The sequence below is a fragment of the Gobio gobio genome, assembly GCF_949357685.1.
Source record: "Gobio gobio genome assembly, chromosome: 19".
Classification (NCBI taxonomy): domain Eukaryota; kingdom Metazoa; phylum Chordata; class Actinopteri; order Cypriniformes; family Gobionidae; genus Gobio; species Gobio gobio.
Genome location: NC_137112.1, coordinates 30,846,271 through 30,864,723, shown reverse-complemented (window position 1 = coordinate 30,864,723; position 18,453 = coordinate 30,846,271). Strand labels below are relative to the sequence as shown.

At 37.3% G+C, this 18,453-nt stretch overlaps 1 protein-coding gene across 1 annotated transcript in view; it reads right to left on the bottom strand.

Annotated features, from left to right (window-relative positions):
* cdh4 (cadherin 4, type 1, R-cadherin (retinal)) overlaps positions 1-18,453 on the bottom strand; it is a 302,027-nt gene that overhangs the window by 29,907 nt on the left and 253,667 nt on the right. The window contains exon 9 of the mRNA XM_079844479.1: positions 1,004-1,141. Within this exon, the coding sequence (XP_079700605.1) occupies positions 1,004-1,141 (138 nt within the window). The remainder of the gene's footprint in view (positions 1-1,003; positions 1,142-18,453) is intronic.

The window sequence follows — 18,453 nt, the reverse complement described above, 5'->3', positions numbered from 1 at the left end:
ACTGTATCTAATTTATCTGATTATATACAATATTTTATTCTTAAAAACATGGTGAAAATGTATTTTTTTTCTCGCTGTTGACAATGTTTTGCTTTATGGATAAAACGAGATACCGAAAAAAACTTTGACTCTAATATGTCAACAAATCGAAATAATTTTAAACCTGGCTTTATTCAATGTTTAGATTTCTGTACTGGAAATGTATGCAAATTAGTGCATATTTAATTAGACAATGCATCTGCATATTTAACCATAAGATTTCAAAAATGTTTTAATGCAAAACATGCTTGCAATTATTATTGTAATCAACTGGGGTGTGGTGATGTCTACATGTATTATTTAAAGCTTTTACCATATTCACCTGTATTTTTAATGGATACTTTTCAGTAATGAATGAAGTACAGATTTATTTATAATCATCATTTTTAATTCCATCCTCTGGAAGGGTCTTTGTGTAGATACGTAGTACACATTTGGGGCCAGATTTACTAAACTAATTTAGTGAAATTAGTGTGAGAGCGCAATTCCAAAAAAACGCAGATGGGTGTGGAAAGCTCTGCGCGTGATCTACTGACGACGCACAAATTAATGAACACAGACGCAGTTGGATCATTTCCATAATGACCAACACAATCTACCAAGAGCAGCGCAAATAGTGTCTGGTTTGAGACATGCCATTTTTGGGCGGTAAATACAGTAATGGCGCAAATACCAGTAAATTGACTAGTGCAAACCTTAGTAAATTACCTTGGATGATTCATTTAAATACTTTCCTCCCATAAATTTTGCGTCTGAAAGGAAAACTCCTACAAATGCATATGCAATAAAATCAGCAGCAAAAATGACTGTGTCCACGCCTTTTCAGCGCTAATTTTTCACTGTCTTTAGTCATTTTTAATAAAGAGTTAGTAAATCTGGCCCTTGATGGGTTATATAGGCAGCTTACTAGGTTTTGGAACACATAATATGTAAATGCCCTCTGTTTAAATTGTAGGATACTCACCATTTTAGCATCCAGCTCTGGAGGGTTGTCGTTGATGTCAGTAATGCTAATGAGGGCCGTGGCGGTGTTGGACAAGCCGAAGTTCAGACTGCCCTCCATATCGGTGGCCTGCACTATGATGGTGTACTGAGACACTTTCTGAAACAACAAAGAACATGTCCATTTCAATCAACTGGTAAATGAGGACTTCAGATCCAAAGATTTCATGCATTCTTAGAATTAAAACCATAAGGGGAAAACGTTTTTTCTTCTTTCCATTCTACCGATAACAGGTTTCACTTCTAGGAACGACTGTACAGAAATTATATCATATGGTAATCCCATGGTAGAATGATATACAAGATAGTCTAGTAACTATAATTTGCTTTAATTTTCTTATTTTTAGTAGTTTTGTGCTTTTGTCCTTTTTTATATTTCTATTTAGCTTACATTTTTTTGTTGTAATTATAGTACTTCAACTTATTTTATCTAGTTGCCATTTCAACTTCTGTTTAATTTTTTACGTTTTTCATCTAATTATATTTTATTTCAGTTCATTTCAATATATTAAAAAAAAGTTTTAGTTAACAATAACATAAAAACATGGAACATAAACCTATAACCATGTCCAGGAAACAATAGTAATACCACGGTACTTTTGTTAGTCTTGTTGAGACGTTTCATCCATTTTCTGTGATAGAGATTAGATAGAGATTATTAAATTCCGTATTGCACTTGCATCATCAGATAGTAGATAGCAGATTTGCCCAACCTCTATAGCTGTAAGCGGTCCCTTTTTCAGACATACTTCTCATTGCAGGTTTTGTTTATACTCGTTCTCAGTCAGATGGGGCACACAATGGGCGTTAAACAGCTCATAATTATTCACAGTATTTTGTGCCCATGGTAACAATATTGTGCATATTATTTGCCACGATAATGCTTACTTCAATGGCATGTTTTTTGTTTTCTTAGGCTATATTTTCCCCCTCGTGGCGTGGCAGGCCAAATCAAAGGTCATCACGGACCAACTTTGGCGCGCAGGCCCTGGTTTGGGCATTTCTGGTCTAGAAGTTTGGCATCTAAGCCTGAACAAAGCCATCTTACAAAGACTTTGAGGCTGTGTAGATTTGGGGAATGGCAGCTCTTTGTGTTTGTCTGGGGACACGCCTGTCTGTCTGTCGGCTCGTGTGCAGGCTTTTCTGTTAATTAGAACAAGAGGCTACTTTGAGCTTTGTTCTGCTTTGATACTTTGTCGCTCACTATTTATGGAAATACACACACCCACATGCATACACACACAGATAATCAGTGCGCAAAAACAACGGACATGAACCAGCCTATTTGTAACCGCGGATGAAAAGCAGGGGTTGCGAGGGCAACAGATGGATAGAAACATGCGCGCGCGCACACATCTAAGTGTTTGTTGTTGCATGGCCAACATTCCTTTGGGCACAGATCTGAAACTGTGCCCCTGTCCATGCTCGGGTGAATCTGACTCCAGTTAGTCCACACTGGGAGGAGGCAGAGAGCTGAGCCTGAGCCAAAGCCTCTCCTCTGCCTCTTTCAGCTCCAGCCGAATTTAATCCGGTTGGCCGAAAGCCGTGTGTTGTTGCAGACAGGAAGTAGGGGGAGTCAAGGACAAGTCAGTGTTCCACTGAGACAGGTCTGGGGGTAGGTGTCTTGAAGGGAGGTGGCTGACTGCTGCTGTAAAGCTATGAATACCCCCACAAGACCTTGCTAGAGATCTTGATGGGTTCACTTTGATGGCTTCCTTTGGTTTTTAGGAGATGACTGACTATAAGACATAAATTTGATCAAAACTAAACAATGCGGGGAAATGCCTTCTCTGACTTTCTGGCATAATACTGCCTTCTAAGATATCTTTAAGATATTTTCTTCTAGGATATGACTTTAATGTTTTTGAATAATGTCTCTTAGGGCTGTAACGAACTGACCAAAAATAAAAACCTCGATTAATTGAACATTTGACCTCGATTACGATTAATGAACGATTATTTTGCTGTTTTTTTTTGTTTTTGTTTTTTGCCCTCATAAGGTTTTTGAGTAAGTTCACTGATAAGGTTTGTACTGTAAATATTTTCTACTATTAAAGGTGGATTTTTTTTTTTCTAATGAAAGTGCATTTCTTTGTGATTTTAAAACGCTTGAAGGAAACGGTTCACTTTTAGCAGTAATTGTCTATGGGGCAGATTTCTGCTTGTTGTACATCATATACAGATAAATTAACACAGTAGGCCTACATTACATTTATTTGAATGCCTTAATGAGAGAGTGATTGTGTGTGTGAATTACTCATACAGTCTCTATTCATTATGAAGCTGTGGTTTGTACTTACTGCAAAGGTATTACAATTTATGCCTATAACGGTTGAGTTTCTAAGCTACTTTAGTCACAGGGCAGCGTTGACACTGCGTTTCTGCGATACTCTTTGCGCGCGATCTTTCCGTGATGTGCGAGCTTCTGTCTGAGTGTTCGTTTGTCACAATATATCAGGCATTAGTTCAACATAACACACTGATGGTCGAAACTCGCTTTAATGTTCAAACTGGCACGGCTTAAACCACATACAAATGACAAGCTTTGTGAGGATGCAGGTGAAAGAGGTCTGCCTTCAGGGCGCGCGCGTGTTGTCAGAGACACGACACAGCTCGGCTCTCTCACAGAAAAAAGCTGAGCACTGAACGGAGAAGTTTTCCGTATTCTTGTTTTTGAATAGTGCACAATTGCTATAAATGTTGAAACTGGCAATCCTTTGAACGCATACTTGACAAACTATATGAGCACGAAAGTGAAAGCGATTTGCTTCAGGGCTTGCGCGCGCCGTCTCTCTCTGTGTGTGTGTGTGTGTGTGTGTGTGTCAGCGCGTATAGGCTATAAGAACGGTGATTAACTGACCTGTATATAAACTGTATAAAACACGCAGTTACTATAGTGATTCTGGGCATCTATAAACACAGATAACTGCTCCTGCATCTCTGTGTGCCTGCAAACTGCACTTGATGTGACTGACGGGGCGGAGTCTCGTGAAAACCGAAATAACCGACATGGAAAAAATACGCCGGTTAGAGGTTCTGAATGTCGGTTTCGGTTATTTTTCGATTAATCGTACAGCCCTAATGTCTCTTATGCTTACTCAGGCTGCATTGACTTGAACAAAAATGCAGTAAAATGGTATTATTGCAAAATATTATAACAGCTGTTTGCTATTTTAATATATTTAAAAATGTAATATATTTTTGTGATGTTAAAGCTGGATTTTAAAGCATCCATTACTCCCGGTCTTCGGTGTGACATATTTTCCTTCAGAAATCTTTCTACACTCAAAAAATGGCTGGGTTAAAAACAACCCAATTGGCAACCCAGTGCTGGGTAAATATTGGACAGAACACATGCTGGGTTAAATTAACCCAGTGGCATTTTAATCCAGCAGGCTGGGCTGGTGAGAAAACCCAAGATGTAGTCAATTTTTACCATTAATGGATTTGCTATTCTGGGTTATTCTTGCTGGGTTATTCTTATAATTTCTTCTGTGCATTAGCCTACTGTAAAACTAGACAATAATGAAAGAACAAATAATGAAGAATACATGTTTAGACTGATAAAATAATAATTTTTAATGCTTGTCAACTGGTACAACACACAAATGTGTTAAAATTTGCAACAATGACAACTACAAGCCTAATGAATTCTGTCAATTTCTTCACGTTTAATCAAACTTTTATTTTGATGGGTTGAAGACCTTTGAGTGTCTGTGTTCATGATATGACAAATTTTCTCAAATGAAACGGTAAATTCTCATGAAGTGACGGTTTATGTGTTCGTGTCCTCATATAGTGACACGGCAGAGACTACAAAGACAGCGAGCGATTGTCACGCGCCATTCACAATCACATAGAGACGCAGAACATGCAGGAGTAATATTTAAATTGTATTTTAAAGTTTAAAATTCACAGACACTTGTATATATTCGGCTACAGTCTGGAGCCCTGCGCTTAGATAAACACTGATGCGACTGAACGCGGCTATCGTCACATTTTTTAAATTTCAGTACGGACTTGGTACCGAAGTACCGGTACTTGTGACATCCCTACATAAAACCATGGTTAATTTTCGTAAGGGGATCATGGTAGCGTCCTGCCTACAAAGATGCCTTTATTTTGTCTGGTAAAGGCAACATAAGATGTATCCTTCTCCGTCTACGATATTCCACATTCCTCTGCATGTGATTCAGCTGTTGGTGGAAGCTTCAAAGTAAATAAAAGAAGTAAATTGATTCATAAATATCTTTTTTTTTTTCATCTTCTGATACCATTTCTACTTGGAAATATTCAATGTAGTCAATTATTATTCAATTGGTTACCTCTAATGCTCACTTGAATTTGTTCTAGCTCATTGGCGTGACCTTATGATGCCTGTCTGAAACCAGTTTCCTTTAGTGGAAAGCTTCATACAAAAACTTCATAACTGACTGACTAGACAGGTTTAGTCTTTCATCCTATCTTTCTGTCTAACCATTTATATTTCTCTCTCCCTCAGGTAGTTGTACTTAAGAGGCAGGTCAGTGACTTGCTCACAGTTTTAAAGCACTTAAAGAACTGCAGAGTACCGTGGGCACACACTGAGAGTCATTAAAACATGCGTCTTCTCGTTAATATTGGCCAGTTTGGCTCTATTAATGAGAACTCAATAGCGGCTGACCTTTATTAACACCATAATGAAATATCAATACTGTCTCCTCTGGTTATGCTCTGCAGAGAACAAGAGAAACAAATCAGTGTGTAATTAATCTCGCACACTTTTCATACAGCGCTGGCTGCGGGGATGGGAACGTGACACCAAGAGACGAGCTTAAACACATTTCCAGTCCTGAAGAGAATGTAAAGCGATTACACCCCAGGACAACTGGCAGAATCTCGGTGACTTGAGAGTAGATCCAACGAGAGACGAGTTTCACCCATAGAGACTCTCACATGGTTGAGTCAACTGTTGTGAGGAGCATTTCACAGCCCAACAGGCCCTGACCTCGCTTCTCCACGGCACATCGCTCGCTGCCTCGGGAGAGAAGGGAAGAGGAGAGGTGATAAGGGGAAGGTGAGGAGGAAAACGACGGTAGAGGAGATGATAGTGGAGAAAGTGCAACCAGAAGTTATGATTCTCCTCATCTCACACATACAGGAAGCTTTGGATCATCTGGGAACGACTGGGAAACACACACACACTTCACACCGATCGATTCCCTAATCAGGCGCGGCAGAGTGGACACATTCTAACCCAGACCTGACACAACTAGGCAAGCGCACACACACACGCACACAGACCACATGGCCTCTGGCAGAGACAAGAGACAGGTAATGAAAAGCAACAGACTGGACAATCTGGCTCGAACAGATTCACAGAGCAGCAGAGACAGACATGCAGGGCTTTTACACACACACACACACACACACACACACACACACACACACACACACACACACACACACACACACACACACACACACACACACACACACACACACACACACACACACACACACACACACACACACACACACACACACACACACACACACACACACACACACACACACACACACACACACACACACACACACACACACACACACACACACACACACACACACACACACACACAGATTCAGCACTGCCACTGCAGAACTTTTAAGCGCTTTGATTTTATGTGATTCAAATGACCAAACACTCATAGGATAGAAAGAGAGGATGTAATACATCATGATAAATCTGACAAATGAAAACATTTATGCTACATTAAGTTGAATAGCACCATGGGATTTAAAGGGATAGTTCACATATAAATTCAAATTCCATCAGCTCATATCTTTTGAAGTTGTATGACTTTCTGTCTTTCATTGAACACAAAAGGAGATGTTTATAACAGATTGTCCAAGCTGCTCTTTTCTAGTGGTTGACCTATATAGATTTTTTTGACGGTCAAATTAAAAGACCTTATTGGCCAAAAAAAAAAACGTATCGGCTACTGCCAATAATTAGAAAATGCCAAATAAGCAGATAGGGTAGAGTGAGGGAAAACGCCCCATGGGGTAAAACACCCCCATTCATATTTATCTACTGTTATTTTGGCTTGTCTTTTTAATTTTAAGCTAAAACATGCTTGTACTAAAACATGCTGTAAACGTATAAAGCAAATTGCTTTGTCAGAGTGGGGGCATTTTACCCCACCTGTGGTATGTGATGAGAAAATGTTGACCATATAAGGTGTTTTTAATTATGTTAAACTCATATAAGATGTTGGTAACACTTTACAATACGGTTTCATTAGTTAACATTAGTTAATGTATTAACAAACATGAACTAACCATGAGGAAAACATTTGTTACTGTATTTGTTAATCTTTGTCAACGTTAGTTAATAAAAATACAGCTGTTCATAGTTTGCTCATGTTAGTTCACTGTGCATTAACTAATGTTAACAAGATTTTAATAAAGTATTAAAGTATTGGTAAATGTTGAAATTAACATGAACAAATATTAAAGTCCTCATGAAATCAAAATCGATCTTATTTACTTTGTTAGCCCACATTACAGGTTTTAGGGTGAAAAATTAATCCGTGCAAGTTAATACATATAAAAAAATAGTTTGCCGTTGTAATCTTTAATCCAAATCTGAAAAGTAACTTCCGGTCTTGAATGGCGTTCCCTTTCCGATGACGACTGTGTGACGGCTTGGGTTTGAATATCCTTAACCACTCCCCTCCAACCGTTAGTCTGCTATGAGCGTGAGATGGAGAGGAGGAGCGCTGGAGTGAAACCCTGCCCTTAATTCAATATTCCGTTTCGCTTGGAAATACGTCACAGCACTGAAATAAAATCGGTTGCAACTTCCAGTTCACTGGGACTTTAATAAATGCTTTATAAGTGCAGTTCATTATTAATTTGTGTTAACTAATGTAGTTAACTAATGAACATTATTGTAAAGTGTTACCGATATGTTTTTGTTAAATATAAGGGGGATTTTGGTTTTCTGTAGTAAACATTTTTGTTTGATAACCTTTGATACTTTTCTCAATAGAACTAGTCTTGAACAAGTTCTCTGAAAGTTTTGTGTTTTCACTCACTTCAAGGTGTGACAGCTGCAGATAACACCAACTAAGGAGTTTGTTATTGAGTTTTTGTGTTATTGAATAAGAAGCCCTCCTGTTTGACCTTCTTTGGCAAGAATAAAAGCTTTTAAAGACACTTTGCTTGTGTTTTTAAATTCCAGCTTCACCATGATAATTATTAATTTATTAATTTATTTATTTTCCAGGAAAGGTACAAATTAATTTTTTTGATAAATCTAATAACAAGAAAACTCTTTTCATACTTGGTTTAAAATGTATGTCATTGTCACTGAAAACTAGGATAACTATTCTAGACACATTTAACTTTTGTTTCACAAAAAAGTAACAGAGTCCTTACGCAGGGTGTTTCCCCCCACTCTACCCTATATTGGTCTCTTTTCCAAGCAATTGACTTACATTTTAGTCTATTCCTCACACAAAGCTGACTTCAGAAGACTTGGAATTATAACAAATGTTGTGATTATATATCGGTATAACAAGACTAATATATTAACATTTCTATATACCCTATTCATTAACATGTATTCTTATTTAATTTATTTCTGTGCCTTAATTATTATATTGATTAATAATACATTGTTAGCTAATATGTGTGCTTTGTATATGTGCATTTCTGAAATACATAACGTGGACAAATCACTTTAAATTGTAATATAGACACATGCATTTTTATGTGAAGCTGCTTTGAAACGATAAGTATTGTGAAAAGTGCTATACAAATAAATGTGAATTTAATTGATTGATAATAATAATAATAATACTTGTGTAACACTTTAGTTTACAGTCCAATTCTTACTATTGACTAGTTGCTTATTAGCTTGCATATTACTAGGATATTGGCTGTTTATTAGTACTTATGAAGTACATATTAATGCCTTATTCAGCATGACCATATACATCCCATAATCACACCCAAAACCTAAACTTAACAAATACCTTACGAACTAATAAGCAGTAATTAGGATTTTATTGAGGCAAAAGTCATAGTTAATAGTTAATAGTGAGAACTGGACCCTAATCTAAAGTGACCATTATTATTATTATTATTAAATATTTAAAAATAAGCAATATTACTTTTGTAATAGTGCACTATAAAAAATGGTATTTTACAGTACAACATTAAAATTAAAAAAAGGGGACCCACTTTATATTAGGTGGCCTTAACTACTATGTACTAACATTTTAATTAATAATTTGATACAATGCACTTATTGTGTACATACATGATTTTACATTGTACTTACATTTAAAAAAATACCTGCATGTAATTACATCTGTAATTAATTTCTGTAGTTACATTTGTAATTACGCAGTTGACACTTCCCTTACACCTAACCCTACCCTTAAACTTACCCTTACCACCCCACCTGTCCCTAACCCTACCGTATCCCACCTCAATATCAGCAAAAGTGTTTTGCAATACAATTTGAACACAGTAAGTACATTGTACTTAATTTTTTGATGTAAGTACATAGTACTTAAGGCCACATAATATAAAGTGGGGCCAAAAAAGGATTATTTATGGCTGTCGTACTCTGTTCATTTTCAAACATTAAACCACAAACTTTTATTTTGGCAAATGTTTTTTGTTCTTTTGGATAGAAAATGAACATTCTTCCCATTCCCAATATCTCCTTTTGTGTGTCACAGAGGAAAATAAGCCATAAGGGTTTGGAATGACACGAGGATGAATAAATGATTCATTTTAACTTCTATCTGCAGAATTATGTCTTTCCTAAACCCATTTCTTTAACCCACACAACCAATTACATTTAATTAATGTATGATTCGTGCTATTAAAGAGAAAAGCGAAGAAATAAAATGACAGAAATGGCTGGTTGTAAAGTGCATACGTTGGACATATTTGCCATGAGGGGCATGAGACAAGATGACAGTTGCAGTAAAAAGCATGCAGTGCAAAAAGACGGGGGGAGAGGGGCTGCTTGTTAGCTGCTGTAATCAGACAGGTGATGGCGAGCAGGTTAAGAGGTGTGTAGAGGTGATGGGGTCTCGGTGTGAGAGGGTAATTGGTATTCAGACCTGATCAGATGTGTGTGACATTAAAGTGAATGTGAACTCCCTCCATTGCAAGCGACTGCACCAGGCTTCTTCAACCCACTAATTACTGCATAAATATTCCAATTAGACTACAGGTACTGATGGAGGATTGCGCTCCTGATGAGAAAATGTGTGTGTGAAGGAGACCGATGGAAATGCAGAGAGGTAAATGTTAGGATGGGTAATGGGTATATGTGTATGTAGACGGCAGCCCATCTTCCATGCGCCACCCGTTGTGCTTAACATTGAAAAGATGTTACTATTCTACTACTTACTGTTGTTGCTTACAGCATATTCATGTAAGACCACCAATCTAAACACTAAGCGGACATTCAAACAGCCTCAGCCTATTTAACAATGATGGTCTTCCATAATCTTTGAAACAGTTTTCCCCCTATCGTGTATGGTGGCCGAGTCGCGCTGCAACTGAAGAAAACACATGCAAATACTCACAACGCAACCAAACACAGAAATGCGCTGCAAATAGCACAAGCCACAACGGTAATGTTTCAAGGGGACCCCAACAAGTGACAAACCTGGCTGGGACTGCTTATTGTTCAATGTCTACTCATCAGTAGTGTTGTCGATGACCTGAAAGGTGAGGATTTTTTAACATCCTGATGCATTGTGAGTATTTGCAGCAACTGTGTTGTCAAACCGATGAAGGTGTTTTCTTGATTTGCTGGTGTTTTTTCTATTTGCATGCGTTTTCTTCGTACATCACCTCTTCAAAAGTAAGGGACAAAATATGTTTTTCTTTTTTTTTTTAACCCTCAGCAAGGCTGCATAAAAATAATAATACAGAAATACAAAACATAAATTTTGTTAAATATTATTATAATGTATAACTAGCTAATATTATAACTAACTTACTTAATATATTTTTCTAATTGAATATAGTTTTCTAATTGAATATATTTAAAAAATGTAATTTATTCGAGGGTTAGTTCACCCCAAAAATTCTGTCTTTAAAGGTGTCAGGAAACTGGCTTTTAAATTTTTTTTATACTGTTGTCTGGGGCCAACTTATGACGTTTGCGTGGTTTTTATATTCAAAAACATCATAATGAATAAGTAATAGGCTACTTTCTTTTTTGAGGCTCTCTGAACGGTCGGCCGCACTGAAGACTTGGAAATAAACGTCCACGGCTAGGATTGTATAAGATTTGCATATTTAATGAGCTTCAGCTCCCCTGCCAGTAAACGTGAGGAATTGTTTTGAAAGCGTGTGGGAAAACGCTCACAGGGCTCGAACAAAACAAACACAATGATTCATCTCTCATCTCGATTGATTGGAATGTTATTTCTGTATTACTTGGCTCGCCCGATCATCAGTGAATATAACCGCAAACCGTACACACACACACGCGCGCAAGAAAGGAATGTTATTTCACTACAGCCCGTCGGCAGGCCGGTGATAGCCTGTCTGAAAAATACATAGCCCCAGGACTTTGGGCTTTGCGAGCTGGTGTTACAAGTCAGAGTCTGATCACGAATGAACCAATAACACCTTCTCCAGCCTGTGACAGCGTGCTAAGGTATGTAATCAATAGATATCAAACGATCTGTAACAATGCAATACTAACACACATAGAAAAACATGTTTTACTCACATAAGTGTGTTGCACTGTTCCTGTCGGATCCAATATAAGAGGCACAGCATTGTATTTTAATCTCAATATGTCTGCAAATCCAGTCTCGACCTCTATCTTGTTTACAATCGATTCCGCTATGAAATGAAGCGAACTAACGCGCAATGTCTTACGCACGTGAGCTGGAACCGCCATCGTTTAGCTCCACGAGTCGGTGGGCGGGCTTGAGGCGGTGCTTCTGCATCCTATTACGTCAGTGGTCGACATATTGTGAGGTCTCTCATTTTCTGGGCCTTGTGTCTATAAAAGCTTTTCTTTGACTAACAAGGACATTTTCAGCTCTGAAACTTACAGGATATTCTTATATCACGATTAACTTTTATATACCAAAGGCTCAAAGGAAAGTTGATTTCTCAATTCATCTCCCCTTTAATAACTTGTTCATCTTCGGAACACAAATTAAGATATTTTTGATGAAATCCGAGAGCTCTCTGACCCCTCCATAGAACAGACATTTAATTAACACTTTCAAAGTCCAGAAAGATAGTAAAGACATTGTTAAAATCGTCCATGTGACTACAGTGGTTCAACCGTAATGTTATGAAGTGATGAGAATACTTTTTGTGTGAAAAAACAAACAAAAATAACGACTTTATTCAACAATTTCTTCTAGCCTGTGTCAGACTCTTACGCTGTTGACGCAGTGTAAACAGTGCAGTGTCTCCAGATGTTCTGCTGTAGAACTAGGAAACACTGCACTTTTACACTACGCCAACAGCGTAAGAGTCTGACACAGGGCACAGGCTAGAAGAAAATGTTGAATAAAGTCATTATTTTTGTTTGTTTTTGAGCACAAAACGTCTCGGTTACACATGTAACCCTCGTTCCCTTAAGGGGGGAACGGAGACGTACGTCAGAATATGAACCGACGAATTGGGATATCGCAATTCGTCGGTTCACATTTGTGACCGACTGAAAGGGAATGTATTCTCGTTGCTTTATAAAATTAAGGTTGAACCACTGTAGTCACATGGACTATTTTAACGACTTTACTACCTTTCTGGGCTTTGAAAGTGTTAATTAAATAGCTGTCTATGGAGGGGTCAAACATTTGTTTTCCGAAGATGAACGAAGGTCTTACGGGTTTGAAACGACATGAGTGTGAGTAATTGACAGAATTTTCATTTTTGGGTGAACTAACCCTTTCAGTCACATGAAAATCATTCTAATATGCTGATTTGGTGCTCAAGAAACATTTCTTTTGTTATCAATGTTGAAAACACTTGTGTTGCTTATTTTTGTGGAACAGCATTTGTTTGAAATAGAAATCTTTTGTAACATAACAAATTTACTTACTGTCACATTTGATCAATTTAACACATTTTTGCTGAATAAAAAGTATTACATTCATAAGAAAGAGAGAGAGCTTTCTAGTGAAAAACCTTTGAATGGTAGTGTACAGTTTATATATAATTAACACAAATACTAAATGCTGTCATCATTTACTCTGCCCCTTTTGGTGTTACTCAACCCCATGTTGTTCCAAGCCTGTACTAATATTTAATTTTTTGTGAAAAACGAAAGCAGATGCTTTTCTATTATCTTTTGGAGCTTTTCAGTATAAATCCTCATCCACCATCATGGTTTGGATTATTTCTGACGCACTTCAAGTAGATCGGCGGGGGGAGATTGATGAGGCGGACCGGAAAGAGGCGGGGGACTTAGTTACGTTTTTTTTGCGCTTTATTTGGTAATATTTCAAATTAATATTAATAAAATAGTATCAGTAATAGGGCGCCCCTATGGATGAGTGGCGCCCCTAGCATTTGCCTATTCCGCCTATGCCACGGGCCGGCCCTGGTTTGGAAAACAGAAGCTTGGACATTCTGTCCAACATATCATCTTTTGTGTTTCATGGAAGAAAAAGTTCTGCGGGTTTGGAATGATATGAGGGTGAGTAGATAATGACAGAATTTTCATTTTTGGGTGAAAATTATTCACTATTCCTTTCAGTCTCGTCCAAAAACGTCTTCTCTGACAGAGAATGTGATGTTGAAAATCTTCCAACTGTTCCATTTGCGACGTGGCTTTGTAAACACATAAGTCTGTCCTAGTTCTAATTAGAGAGCACAGGTGGAAGAGAGTGCAATCACTGCGCTAGATTAATGAGGGTCGCTCTCTGGTTCTGAGAGGAGGACAGATTACCTGCCTGCAGTAGGCACCACGACCCACATTCATGCTCCTGTAGAGACCTTCTCAGCCAGTCTGTCTTAGTCATTGGATTAGTAGGAGTCACTGTTCCATGTTTAGACTTATGATAACTTGTCAGAGAGAAAATAAAATAGAAAATCTTGAGATGACAGCAAACGTCATCTAAGGTGGCATGGAACTTTATGCGCCAAGTAAAACAAGATGCCAGAGGAATGATGAGGATGATGGCTGTAATAGAACAGCAGTGCCAAAAAACCCTTAAGCATGGGAAGATCACCGCAATGACTGCAAAGTAGCTTATTTTAATAAAACACCCCCAATAGGGATTTGATACAAGCCAGTAATGTTCACTAGGTAATTTAACAATAATACAACAACTTTTAAATTTTTAACCCTCTGGGGTTCTTCATTTATGGGTCACACTCAGGACCTTCGGGTCAAAAATGACCCGGAGGGCGGGATTAAGATAAAAAAGATTTGAGTAAAATCAATGAAATATATTTTTGTTTAATAATATTTTTTCTTTTCTTTTTTGGTGTTTTGAGATAATTTTATGATTTATAATTAATATGTATGCAATAATTATGACCCATTTTTTCCCATTGAATATAATAAAACATTTATATATACTGTATATATATATATTTTTTGTTATTTTTTATTAAAGCTGTATTTCATTTTAGAGTCAAGCCTAGGCCTCATGAAAGCAATTTTTTTTAATGAGATCGGTGCCATCCGGTGGACACATTGAGCATTTTTATCACGCAATAGCACAGTTTTACCACTATAGTGGATCTTGCGTTTTATTAAAACATTTTTTTAATCGTAGCTTCATCGGAATGGTCCGAAACTTGGTGACCTTATTGGTACTTGGTTTATGAACACCCAAAAATTTGGATACAGGATTTGAAAAGTCTAAGTGGTCATAAAAAAAAAATAGTCACACTCAGGACCTTCGGGTCAAAAATGACCCCCATAGGAAATGACACATAGAATGGGGGGAATCTCCTCATCCACCACCAATGTGCAGCATCCACCTGGATGATGCGACGGCAGCCATATTGCGCCAGAACGCCCACCACACACCAGCTGATTGGTGGAGAGGAGACAGATTGAAGAAGCCAATCGTATACATATATATATATATGTGTGTGTGTGTGGATGATTAGGAGGCCATGATAGACAGGGGCCAATGAGTACATTTGGCCAGGATGCCGGGGTTACACCCCTACTCTTTATCGAAGGACATCCTGGGATTTTTAATGACCAGAGAGAGTAATAACATTTTGCTGTTATTTTTACTATTATACAATAAAAGTATTTATGTAAAGTCACCAATAGTGATCTGATACAAGCCACTAATGTTCACTAGATAATTAAAGGGGTGATGAACTGAGAAATCAACTTTCCCTTGAGCGTTTGATATATAAAAGGTCATAATATAAGAATATCCTGTAAGTTTCAGAGCTGAAAATTTCCTTGTTAGTCAAAGAAAAGCTTTTATTGACATCAGGCCCAGCAAACGATCGATTTCAGAATGTGCCCGGCTATGACGTGTGAGTGTAGTGAAGCACCGCCTCAACAGAAGAAGAACAACGCCTACTTCATCACTGCCTGTTTAGCCCCGCCCACCGATTCACGCATGGAACATCGAGCTACAAGCAATAAACATGCCGTTGAGGATTACAATTATTGTGCAGTGACTGGGTTCAACAGTAATGCAACATGTAAGTAACTGTGTTCATTCTAACGCCTGATCTGAAATGTATCTATTATATGTTATTTAACAGCGATTCAATTCTATAAAGAAAGCGATCAAAGAAAGCTCCCTTTGCAATCGTTTGAGCAACACGCGCTGAACCTGTCAATCAAACAGGAGAGTTTATTAGTGAGTCCCGTTTTATTCAACGAATCTCTTAACTTTATCACGTTTGCACTGTTAGTGAAGATGAAAGCATTCGTTAGTGTACATAAACTGAGTTGCAATGACGAGATCGCTGCTTTCTTGCGTTCAACATGTGTGTGAGATCGGCTACAATGATCATCACTGCAACCTTTTATGCCATAGATCTAAATATAATGCCATAGATCTAAATGTAATGCAACACTTTTCAAGATTAGTTAACCATGAGAGCTGTAATTGTAAAAACGAGCTAAAAGACGGAGTAATACTATTTCAAATGCAAAGACGTTAGCCAATCACAGCAGTGGGTGTTTACACTGAATTCTCCCAGCAGACTCGCCCCCTTAAAATGGAGCGTTTAACTGTGATTTAGTAATAATAATAATTATTGTAATTATTATCATCATTATTATTTAAAAATCTTACTGTTGTTGCTGTGATTACTACTATTATAAAATAAAAGTATTTATATAACAAGCACAAAAGTTTAACTGATAATAGCTACACTTCATCATCATCATCATCATCATCATCAATTACACTTGACAAACAGAACTATTTGTCGTATAATTAATACTTCTAAGAGAGCGGTTTCCAGTTACAACAACTAGAAATGTTTCAATAGTTCAATATGAAGCTAATGACAATGGGACTAGAATCTGTGGCGAGAAAGCAAGGGATCACGTAGGATGGAGAGATAAAGGGGAAGTTGAAAGACTTCCCCGCAGGTCCGCTTAAGCATTCTGGGATAAATTGAATGGACCTCTGAATGACCCTGCTCATTAGTGGAGCAGAGGGAGGTTAAGGAGGAGCACACAACTGTGTGTGTGCTTGTGTTTGTTAGAGAGAGAGAGTGTGTGTGTGCAAGAAAGAGGGATCGCTAGAGCGATAGAGAGAGGGATTAATGAAGAGGTTAAAGTGGGGAACACGTCTGGTGGGAAGGGTCAGGCTCTGAGACTCAGATGAGTTATGGGAAAGCTGTTCCCATGACCCACAGAGTTCATTTGTGTGGGTATGTGAGTGTATGTATTGAAAATTAAGTCAACTGCATTCTAAAGCAGACACTAAGGAGACTCCAGTGATTAGCTGAATTAATTCTAGGTGGGGCTGGAAATAATAAGTATAACAAGACTCGAGAGCATGTACATAACTCTGTTGTGCAACAGAGTACAAGCTGGAAAATCCCAGAAATGAAACAGAGGCTGAATCCCAATTGTGAAAGAGAGTGTGAAAAATACACTCTATTTGGGGAATCAAGCAAATACTTTAATTCAGTAAAAATAATGCCAGGTGCCGAGATACATTTTGAGGATAATAAAAGTAGTTTTATTAATTTTATATATAATATTTTGTGATTCCAGAAGTTTTCTGTAATACAGAACTGTATGTTCTGAAGTAAAAACAATAGTTATTGAGGGAAAATAAAAATAAATACCATTTGCGTTTATTTTTATAATTTTAATTTAGATTAAAATCTGATTATTTTAATATATTACTCATAATGTAATTTAAATACTTTTAAGTCATCCTACAGACCCACTACATTCCCAGCTAAAAAAAAATGTTCTAAGAACGTTTTGCTAACATTCTCTAAACATATTCAAAACATCTTTTTATAAATGTTTTATAAACGTTTTGTCTTGGGAATTTTATAATTGCAAACATTATGTGAATGTTACTTTTAAATGTTCTTTTAACATTCTAAAACAAGTAGTGATATTAATAAAAATGATAAACAAACATCCAACTAAAACAAGAAGAAAAAAAACGTTCATTGAATGATGTAAAAATAATGTGTTTGAAAACATTATTAAAGAGAGTTATATTCATGTTACTGGAAGAGTGTTCGTTCATTTGAAAGAACCTTGTCAGAATGTTGGCTAAAGTTCTGAGAACATTTCCTGTAAGCTGGGTAAGAACCAACTGACTTTTTTGTGTGTTTCTCTAGGGCTGGATACAAAATATTGATTTCTCGATTTTAAACGATTCCCATTTTTATGAACCGATATCGATTCTTAAATCCCAAGAATCGATTAGTCATCCTGTTTTCGGTTGATGAATGAACGGAACTTTGTAGAGCCCCTTCCATCCCAAAAAAATCACAATAATCGTTGTGCTTTGTTACTTTTGATATGAAACAAAGTCTCAGATTTCAAATTACATCATTTTATAACGAAATTTAAAAAATAAATACTGTTTTGGCGCTGTTTAATGTAGTGTGAAAGTAGCTCCTCAGTTCAAGAGAAGCGGCAGCACCCAGCTCACATGAACTGATCATCTCCTCCACTTTAATATCAGTTACAGCACAAAATAAACATGAATGAATGTCTGAAGGTGTGTTAAAAGATACAGTACAACTTTCCAAAATCTGTATCATGTCACATGTAATCGCCCAATCAGTGTTTCAACCGTGGAAAGACGTCAATAAAACAGCTTGTAAACAATGTCACGTAACTGTCACAGTCGTTTCTGTTCAGTTTCAGTTATCATGGACATTCAGTTTGTTTTCATTTGTCACATTTCTTTGTTCAGATTCCTGCCACTCATCTGTCTCCTTGGT